The sequence below is a fragment of the Gymnoscopelus braueri genome (assembly GCF_963280865.1).
Source record: "Gymnoscopelus braueri genome assembly, chromosome: 16".
Lineage (NCBI taxonomy): Eukaryota > Metazoa > Chordata > Actinopteri > Myctophiformes > Myctophidae > Gymnoscopelus > Gymnoscopelus braueri.
Genome location: NC_137616.1, coordinates 15,702,128 through 15,712,854, shown reverse-complemented (window position 1 = coordinate 15,712,854; position 10,727 = coordinate 15,702,128). Strand labels below are relative to the sequence as shown.

Sequence of the window (10,727 nt, the reverse complement as noted above, 5' to 3'; positions counted from 1 at the left end):
TAAATGGCTTCCAAAGTTAGAGGGAGGGGCCCGTTTTACAAAAAAGCCCACAAATCACGAACAAAACGTCCAGTCAATCCCAAATTTGAATCACATGTCAAGGGTGGTTTACTCAACAAATCCCCAAAAGCATTTCCACTTTGATCCATAGGGGGCGCCACAACTGCGCAAAACGTAACCGTTTGATGCAAAAACATGATTTTTGGGGGGATCACTCCTCTCAAAATGAAAAGCAGGTGATCTCAGGAGTTACAGGACGATGTCATTGGCCTGCTACATTTGTGGGTGGGGCCTATTTATTTAGTGGGAGGGTTCTATTTCTTAAAATCAAAACGCCATGTATCACGAACGCAGGATCCAATCAGCACCAAATTCGAATGGCACGTCGTGCGGCCTCCGACGGTATTCCTCCAAGCGTATTCCTCAAGTCCCGGTGGCGGCGACCTGCGACCGGCGTCGGCGCAACCACACTTTGCAATTGCCCATAATTGCGACGCGTCTAGTTATTATTGTTTTTGTTATTTTGGGCTCATTTGCAAGCCATTATTATTTGACAGCGATAGTGGAGAGAGAGAGACACGAAAGGGCAGGAGAGAGAGATGGGAAGGACATGCAGCAAAGTGCCTCGGGTCAGTCTTGAACCCGGGCCGGCTGTGCAAGGATTGAGCCCAAAATGAATATCCAACTGTGGAAACAATAGTGTGTCACAGGAAAAAAAAAAAAAAAGTTTGCCAAATGTGTATTAACCAGGGCACACTGAGGTTTTCAAAACTCAATATGTAAAGTGTCAAGTGTATGAAAAGTGTTTGCAAGTGAGAAATTTTCAAATAACAAGTGATCTACAAGCTAGCAACACCTGTAGTTCTGCTACTGTATTTTTGAAAATTATGAATATGGCTTAAAGGCCGTTTCAGATGGGGAGTGATTGACGCGCCTAGTAATACATTTTTAATGAGAGGCAGGTGATTAGTTGGGACGTGCGGACAAGTTGAAGGGCGGTGAGGCAAGCGGGCTCGGTCCCGTGAAATTCTCGTGCTCGTTTCATGCACATGCCCGCGGGCGTCTAGAGCTGGATTGTGGTCAGCTTTTTTTCCACGCTATGCGTGTGTTTGTGTCTGCAACACCGCGATCCTGCTTATCCAAGCGAGAATGCCCGCATCAATCGCCCCCTGTCTGAAACGGCCTTAAGTGGTTAAACACTGGTAGTTGACCAAATAACTGCAATGTCTCTGGTTGGATTCCAGCTGGTTACCTTTTTTCTCTTTTGTGTCTTGACTTTCTCTACACTGTCCTATCTAAATAAAGCAAAGAATTGTCTAAAATGATCCTTGGTTAACCAAATCGATACTGTTTAGCAGCTGGCCAGTAGCTAAAATGTCTGCAGTGTGGTAACATTTTAAAGGTACATTCTGGCCAAATTCATCCTGAACCTCATTTTCCTCTCTTTTTCGACCATCTCTGACCAAATTCGAATCACAGTTTTCACTTCAGAATGCTGACAATCTTAGTGCAAAACAAATGAGTTAAGTCTATCATTGCATAAGCAATGAAGCTGCAAACCTTACCCTTGCATCAAAACTAAAGAAAGACATGTATTGAAATATTATAGATATTGATGCTGTCGGGCAAAAATCTTGTCCAATGTACCATTACTTTTCAGGAAATGGAAAAAATAACCTGTGACTATTAATGTAGTCATTAATAGTCAAAAGCTCTTGTTAATATTTTTCTTTGGTTAAATATTCATAAAACCCACAGACAGAATTAACAAGCTTTCAACCTGCCGGCCCTTTTTCAAAACAAAATCAAACTTTTTCAAAACTTTTCAGAAATAGCAAAAATAGCCAATCTACATCCTCACTGCGTGACGCAAATACTTATACGATGAAGTACAATATTGATTTCCAAAAAAACTAAAAGTACAAATATGGAGGTTTCTGCCCAGCAGTGACGCTATATACTGTACCATTGCAGAACGCGCATGAAATGAATGCAGTCCAACAACCATACAGCTGTATAATGTAGGAAAGTATAAAGATTACATATAGGGACACAGCATTGGCAGATACTCAATTTCTGTCTCAGGTTGGTTGGGACATCCCTCGTCACAAGTACCTTGATGGAGTGCATGAAAAGGAATCCTACATAATACCGAAACTGTCCTCTTTTGTATTTTTTTACCATTATTTGTAAAAATGTTGACATAATTTATAAAAACTTAGATACGATTTAAGTTTCTATTTGAGAACATTTAACTTAGAAGCAAATAAAAAGTAAAATGTTCCCTCTTCTCTTTGTGCATTTGAAGTGTAAAGTAAGTATACATTAAACTTCAATATATGAAAAGAACATTTAACTTTAATTTTACAATCAACAAGTAAATATTAAATACACACAAACTGAATTATTTTTTATTTACCCACTTAAGCCCTATTCAAACATTTTAGAAAACCTTTTCACCTATAATGACATGCCCAAAATAGGGGCACAGTGATTATAAATTGGGACACATTGGCTGCATAATCAAACTATGGCCGATTATATCGGCCAGTCCGACACATCGGTCTTGCTCTAGTTTACATACATTAATTCCATGTGGTCTCTTTGCTGCTTTCGCTGTGAACATCCTCTTAAGCAGCATGAAAAGTTTATCTAGTTCAGGAGCTTGTGTTTGAACGCCTGGCTTGTACATAATTCAGCATGTCGCCTACTGTATTCCTGCAGTGTAAAAAGGAACGAGGGATTGAATAAACCAGTTCCCTCTTCTCTTTTATGCGTTTGAAGTGTAAATGACTTGTGCTGTGTCTGGGAACACAGGAATAATCAGGTCCACAATGCAGATCAGTGAGATGATGATGATGCTGTGCTCTGCTTCCCTCCTCTGGTTACAGGTAGCTTGAATGGTGTTAAAGTCAGGGCAGAAACCTTGTATCTCCACATGTTTGAACTTTTTACGTTTTTTCTTTTCAGCTAATTGTAATGCCCTTCTTCATCACTCTTAGTAGTGAAAGTTGCATCTACAAGCTCAGAACGTGTCGCACGTTGTGAGCTTGTAGATCGGCTATTTTTGCCATGAAGTGTGGTTTAGTGTGTCTGTGGGATTTATAAATATTTCACCAATGTAAATTCTTAACAAGACCGTGTGACTAAATAATAACCATATCGGATCCATTGGAACACAGGTTCATTTTTCCATGTCCTGAAAGTAACAGTTTTGGACATACAAGGTTTTAAAACCGGCAGCAACGTCAGAAAACATGCTCTCAAGTCGACAGCGTGGGAGGACAGCAGCCGTGGCAGTCATTTCGATGTGAGAGATGCATAATGTAGCATACAAGAGGTATATATAGTACCTTTATTAGAAGGGTGAACCCCTTGAGATGCATCATCTCATTTTCGAGGGGGTCCTTAAGGTAATACTGACGGATGTCTGATGGTGGATTTTACTACCAGGGGACGTTTGATCATACTCTTGCAGAATGTACTATTTCAAATTGAAGAATAATATTAAATGTTTATGGCTTTTGGGGCGTCCTTAAAGAATTTCTATAATGCATTATAGATCTACTTATAATTATAATATAGTTATAATCTGCCTTATAACCGTAATTGTAATGCATGATAAAAATTTTATACACTATGATCCCTGCAAAAAAGGATCAGTGAGTGTCCAGCAAAGTGAAGTATTATAATACAATACATGACCTCATATAAGTCATTATATATGCTTTATAACAGTGTTCTCTAACATTTTCATATCAAGGACCCCCAAATTGACATATACTGTATTTGGCCACGGACCACCCTGCTGAAAAAACCAGCACAGACCAGCTTATGGTGGTTGCTGGTTTTAGCTGGTTTTAGCTGGTCTTAGCTGGTCTTAGCTGGTCTTAAGCTGGTTTAGATGGCATACCAGGCTGGACAAGCTGGTCAGGCTGGTCAGGCTGGTTTGCCAGTGTAGTTGGTTAGCTGGTCACTAAGCTGGATTCTGCTGGTCTTTGCTGGTCAGCCAGCTGGCTGGCTGGACTGACCAGCAAAGCCAAGCTGGTAGCTGGTCTTTGCTGGTCAAATGGGTGGACTTCCCAGCAAAGACCAGCTTACCAGCTAGACTTAGCTGGTCAGATGGCTGGACACTGGACAGACCAGCAAAGACCAGCTTAGCAGCTGGTCAAGTTTGGTTAGATCCCGATCCAACATGTGGATCGGGACTCCCAGGGGGGTCCCCACGTGATTTGGGGGTGGTCCCAGTCCCCAGATGACAGTGAAGTGATAATTTAAGGACCTTTAAGACCTTTTTAGTACCTAAAAAAAAAACACCATTACTGCATCAAAAGTAATCAACAAACTATACTATAAAAAAATGTCAAACATTGGCCAAATTGTCTAACAATAATAATAATATAAGAAAACATTTTGAAAATAGCAGATCTACAAGCTCACAACACCTTCCTTGCGAGGCGTTGTGAGCTTGAAGATCTGCTATTTTCACAATAGAGTCAAACTAAACGTAATGCATCAACTCCTACATTCCAAGTGCTTTAAGGGTGGGGGGTCCCCAGTTCAAATATGATTATTTTGGGACGTCGCGGCCTGAAAGGGTTGAGGACCACTGGGTTAGATCACGTGTGTGTTTCCCAAAACAGTGGGTCGGGGCCCATTTGCGGGTCATGTACACATCACGAGGAAAGATCCCTTTTTTTGTTTCCTACAAAAATATATTACTATATTATTTCAAAACATTTCCCACCCAAAAATCTAAAATCTTCATCAATAAAAAAACAAATAAATACAAAATCTAAGAAATTCCATCAATTAATAAAAAAAAGCATGCAGTGAAAATAGCAGATCTACAAGCGTTGTGAGCTTGCAGATCTGCTATTTTAACTAGTTTGGATCCCGGGGAGACATCATACCTGCCATTAGACTGTGAAGATTTTCTTCTGTTACAATTGCCCCCCCCCCAGTATATACAGTATATTTTATTGTATTGTATTGTATTGTATTGTATTGTATTTGACTTTACATTTCTTGTCCTTTTCTTGTGATGTGACATAAATATTATATTTAATAATAATAATAATAATAATAATAATAATAATAATAATAATAATAATAATAATAATAATGTATTATTATTATCATAACAACATTCATCCAAACTTATTTACTTAATTTCGCAATTGGCAAATAATATGCTAGTTTGATTCTAAATAACACTTTTTTTTGCTATGGTTACCAAAATGAACAGATCTACAGATCTACATCTTGTCGCAATTTGACGTGTTGTGAGCTTGTACATCTGTTTTTACAGAGAAGCAGGCCCTTTATGGGCCCTGAGCAGTGTTGCCATATCTGCTTATTATAAGTGACTTTGGGCTTGTTTTTCTGTAAAGTTGCTTGTAAATATTAGTGAAATATTTCACTTATTATTTTTGAAAATAGCAGATCTACAAGCTCACAATGTGTTGCAAATGCGACGCACTGTGAGCTTGTAGATCGGCTATTTTCAAATAGGTTTAAATGTCGCTTCTTTTGGGCTTAATTTTTTTCACAGACCTGGCTGCTTATTTCTCTCACAAAATCTGGCAACACTGTCTCAGCAGGCTCGTGACCCTTGAACTACCGCTCGCGATACGCGGGGAGAATGAATGCTATCTGAGTCGAGCTGCCTGCAGGCTGCAGCTCTCACTTCAGTAGAAAGTTTATTGCGTTGCTTTGGATTCATCAAAAATAATTATAAACCGGCTTCAGAGAAGATAAAAGAAAGAAGAAGAAGCGGCGGACATTTTAGGTGAGTGTTGACACACAGAAATACTATTTATGTAGGCGTTTTAGCCTACTATTACTGTATTGATAATTAAGTGCGTAGGCTGCTGTGTTCGAAGTCAATCACAAGTGACTCATGTCATGACCCAACTCTACACATTGTTTAGTTATTTAATTTGTCTTGATAAAGGGATTATGACAATAATTACAATAAATTATAGTGGGAATATACAATATAATTTATACTATAGGCCACTACTGCTTGCCTATGTGCCGCTCAAAACTAAATTCAGAATATGACGTGTGTGTGTGTGTGTGTGTGTGTGTGTGTGTGTGTGTGTGTGTGTGTGTGTGTGGACACACGCTTTCAGTGATGAAGCTACAGAGTGTTTTATATCCCGTGAACTCTGAACATTAATGATTCCCTTGTCTGTCTGTCTGTCTGTCTGTCTGTCTGTCTGTGTGTGTGTGTGTGTGTGTCTGTGTGTGTGTGTGTGTGTGTGTGTGTGTGTGTGTGTGTGTGTGTGTGTGTGTGTGTGTGTGTTATTATTACACATTTCTTTGGCTGCAGTGGCCAAAATGAATGGTTTGCAGCCCTACTGAAAGAGAAAAAGGAACCCAGAGAGAACCATTATGTGTTATGCCCCCCCCCCCTCCCTCCCACAAAGAGAAGAAAACAGTTTGAAGGTAAAGTGATATTGTTTTGTTAAATGTTAAAGTAATCATTGCTTGTTCAGTAACAGGGGTCTCCCAGACTCTCCACCTCTTTAGTAAGCCGAAAATGCATTTCCAGGAATACCATTTAACCAATCAGAACTCATACAGGATACAGGATAAATAAGTTACAATTGGAAGTGATGACACAAAGAAGTGGGCATACAAAATTTTAACCCATTTAGACCAGGAACTTATCTGTGTATTTTTGTTTTGATTTCTTTGGCTAGACCTTTGGCTTCAAAAATAGCAGATCTACAAGCTCATAGCGCGACACCGAGTGGCGCGCTATGAGCATGTAGATCTGCTATTTTTGAAAATCTTTGAATATATATGTTTTAAAGTGAACATTTGTACCTCAAATCTTTTTCCTTTTATGTTCAAAAAACTTTTAGGATTTAGAGAGCATTTTTAGAATCGGCCCCAGGTCTTAATGGGTTAAAGCTGCACTATGTAACTTTCCTCTTCTACCCCGGATTTGAACCCGGTTTCCTGAGCAAGTGCTGTAACCTTTTACCATTGAGCTAATAGAGCCTGCCTGCTTGCTCAGGTGATACATTGAATCTTGACCATCAGATCAAAATTCATGTCAGATCCTGTGTCTAGGTGAGACATGACCTTTGACACTATCTAAATGTCTCAATAGAAGAGCAGGGAGACTAAATACAACCACCCCAATTATATAAGTTATATTGTATTATTTGTATTAACATACTCTAACATACAGATTGTATAAGTTATATTGTATTAATATACTCTACGATACAGGTTGCATAAAATTACATTTTATTCCACTTTAACTTTCTAACAAAAAACATCTTGTTTTATCCAAAATATATTACTTGCACTACCTTTAGACTCTGACTCGTCTGAATACGGTGGAGATGCTGTTGTTCCCCAAGCTATCCACGACGAAATGTCAAGTACAGTCATACCCAGAAGAAGGCCAAAGAGTTGGAGCTGGACCTACAGCATCTTAAAACTAAGTAAGCAATGACTAATGTTAACGAAACAGTTGCATGAGTTTGCTCTTCTCTTTTTGTATATATCGATATGTTGGTTATTTGTTCTCATGTTCTTTTTTACTTAGATCTTGACCACAAATGTTAAAAAACATTATATAGAAAGCATGTTAAATGGAGTGGACAGATGCTAGGCTCATTATTAAACTGGTATCCTACTAAGGCATACATCAATTCAGTTTTTATTTTTTATTTTTCCGTACCCTGTTCATGCTTTAAGATGCAACAAATTAGAGATTGCAAAACAGAAACTGGAGGAAGGGCCCCAATATAGCTCTGCAGCAAAGCCTGACATCCCTGCTGCAGATAAGCAAACCAGTGACAGCATAGGTGTGTTTAGACAGTGATACTGTTCTACGGAAAATGGTGACAATGTGTACAATATAAGTACTGTGATACTGCCAAAAGGAGCTTAAATATGATTCTCTACATTTTCAGTTGCAACTTCCTCTGTTTCCTCTTCCCCCGAGTCAGACGATTTGGCATCGACACCTGGGATGTTTGACGGCAACGGTGACAAGGTATTGAAGAAACATACTGTGTAGGACAGTGGTTCTTAAAAGTGGGGTTCCACAGTGTCCCCAGCTAAATAAGAAACAGTTATCATTTCAAAAATAGGCAACGTGTCATGATGCATCGTGAGCTTGTAGATCAGCTATGTTTTGCTATTTTTGAACTCTTTTTGAACAGTTTTGCCTATGGCATGAACAAAATAGGGATGCCGGGTGGAAAAGGTTAATTTCACTACTATTTTACCAGCTAGAATGTAATCCAATGACAATGTACTGTATAAGAATTACTTCAACTCTCCCCACCTACAGTATAGACAGTTGTAGAATTCTGTACTAAATGTAATCCAACAATTAACATCTTCTCTATTGGAGGTCCATGGCACCAACTCTTTTCTAAATGGGTCCACATTTGGGGGTCCTTGAAAATGTAATTTCTTTACAGTAAATTCTGTTTGAAGTGGGCCTGCTTTTGTCAAAAATGAGTCTGAAATGTCATGGTAAAATGTTTTTTAATTTCTAAAACATGTGTTGTTTTCTTCTGTTTCAGGTCCAGATTGGCTCTGGTGTGTGGCTCGAAAAGGAGATCTGGAAGATGGTGGCAGCAAACACCAAGGACTCCCTGTTCATGAAGGAGCTTGCTGTTGCCATTTGGGGGACAACAACCCTGAAGACCATGCAGGAGCCTTACAAAGAATGCCCCACTAGCAAGGGGGAGGCCAAACCCCCCTGACCGCAGGACTCAGAAGAGGTATGTTTACTGTGGGGTGGGGGGGTTCATTATGACTTGATCTCATAATTCAATCTGCTCTGTGCATGACTGTAGTTCTCTTTTCCAGAAGGTGGAATTCCCGTTAGCGTTACCTGTTCAGTTTTTCATACCTTCATTTGGTTGTCTCAGCAGCATACTGTTTCAACCAGAAACACATATGGAGATGTTGGTTGTTTCCAATTTATATCTGCTGCCGAGCAAATCAAATGAAGCTATGAAAAACTGATCGGGAAACGGGAATGTCACCTTCTGGAAAAGAGATTATATTAAGCTTATTAATCAATCATAAAAGAAAATACTCTATTGTAATAAAATCGATTTTATGGCTTAAAGAAATGCCGATCTACAAGCTTGCAACTCGTTGGACGTGTTGTGAGCTTGTAGATCAAAAAAGTAGATCAAAAAAGTAATCAATAGAATAATCGCAAGTAGAATAATTGGTAGTGGCAGCCCTACATGCATGTGTGGCAGGGGTAGCTTTTTCCCCCAAATTGTTGTTGTCCATTGTAGCCATCTGACTTATTGCCTGCCCACTGCCTGCCCACTGTCCACCCACCTTTTTCATTCAAATGCATGTTTTCTAACTGAACTGAAACACGGGGTTAAAAAAACACTTCACCCCATTTTCAACTCATCTTCATATAATTGGTCCTCACTAATACACATTTTAAGATGGCACCATTTATGTCTACTCACTCTGTGTTTCGTTGATAGGTCGTGGACAGTTTAGAAACCTGCCTACCTTTGACATCATCGGTAGGCAGGTTTGGTCATTTAGAACAACTTTATTTGTTCATTATTAATGCAAGAACAATGGCTTCTACTTCTGCATGCAAACTTTCCAGGTAGAGACACACTGTAGTTTCTATTAGCTTGGAATCTCCATTGGTGATGTCACTGGTAGGCAGGTTTCTGAACTGTCCACATTCCACCAATGAGTGGCAGAACGAGTAGACAGAAATGGTGCCATTGTATAATGAACATTAGCGAGGATCAGTTAGTTATATGAAGATAAGGTTGAAAATGGGTGAAGTTTAAGTTACTTTAAGTTTTTCTCAAAACATCAAATTGACTCACCCCATGCAGTATATTGCTAATTATATTTGTTTTATTGTTGGGGGTTCTTGTTTGTTTTCTTTCAGACTGTTTCCATTGGTGGCTGCAGGGGCAGAACATTCTCACAAAGAGGAAGGCCATGGACCATGGCCAGGACATCAATAGAAAGGACAAGAAATTGTGTGTCTGTGTAGGGGGGGGTAATGCTTTATAGCGCCACCAGCAGGCCGATTTTTGCAAGACACATTTTTGGCTGCAACTTTACAGATGTTTTCCAAACATCACACACATCGGTATACAGTATCTCCATAGTCATGTAATCAAGACGGATCTGTCCGATTTTTCATATTCTCTCACTCTTTTCCAGTCATTTGAACACTGTGTGTGTGTTAGTGTGTTCCTCAGGTTGAAGTTCATGTATTTATGTGTTTATTTATACATGTATTTGTTATTTAAATGTTGTTTTTGAGGGTTTTTTATAAGTGTTTAATAAATTATTGTTATGTATGAAATTGATACATGATTATTTATGACTTTGTGGATTTTGCTCACTTTTATATAGGCTACTGTAGGCTACTGTTTTTTAAATATACCACGTGCTGTGGGCACCTGGCTGAAATTCACCATGATCATGCATCCTCTCCAGCAAAGTTGGTCACTGCATATCCAGAATACACCTGAATACACATAAATACCAGATAGCAGCTTAAACCAGCTTAAACCAGCTACCAGCTAAACCATCATAAATACCAGCTACCAGCTTAAACCAGCTAAACCATCATAAATACCAGCTACCAGCTTAAACCAGCTAAACCATCAAAAATACCAGCTACCAGCTTAAACCATCAAAAATACCAGCTACCAGCTTAAACCAGCTAAACCATCATA

At 39.1% G+C, this 10,727-nt stretch overlaps 1 protein-coding gene across 1 annotated transcript; it reads left to right on the top strand.

Moving 5' to 3' along the window:
* Positions 1 to 6,787: 6,787 nt before the first annotated feature.
* On the top strand, positions 6,788 to 10,245 carry LOC308103170 (uncharacterized protein). Its single transcript, XM_080453056.1, has 4 exons — positions 6,788 to 7,466; positions 7,941 to 8,023; positions 8,562 to 8,762; positions 9,926 to 10,245. Exons 1-3 carry the CDS (start codon positions 7,397 to 7,399, stop codon positions 8,742 to 8,744), a joined length of 336 nt encoding a protein of 111 aa, XP_080309182.1. The 5' UTR covers positions 6,788 to 7,396; the 3' UTR covers positions 8,745 to 8,762; positions 9,926 to 10,245.
* The last annotated feature ends 482 nt before the right edge of the window (positions 10,246 to 10,727 follow it).

What these genes read in the sequence shown, in the direction of transcription:
- LOC308103170 (XM_080453056.1), top strand. Translation starts at nt 7,397, where the DNA reads ATGTCAAGTACAGTCATACCCAGAAGAAGGCCAAAGAGTTGGAGCTGG. An exon ending in CTACAGCATCTTAAAACTAA is followed by an intron (nt 7,467 to 7,940) that starts GTAAGCAATGAC and finishes CTACATTTTCAG; the next exon opens with TTGCAACTTCCTCTGTTTCC. An exon ending in TTGACGGCAACGGTGACAAG is followed by an intron (nt 8,024 to 8,561) that starts GTATTGAAGAAA and finishes CTTCTGTTTCAG; the next exon opens with GTCCAGATTGGCTCTGGTGT.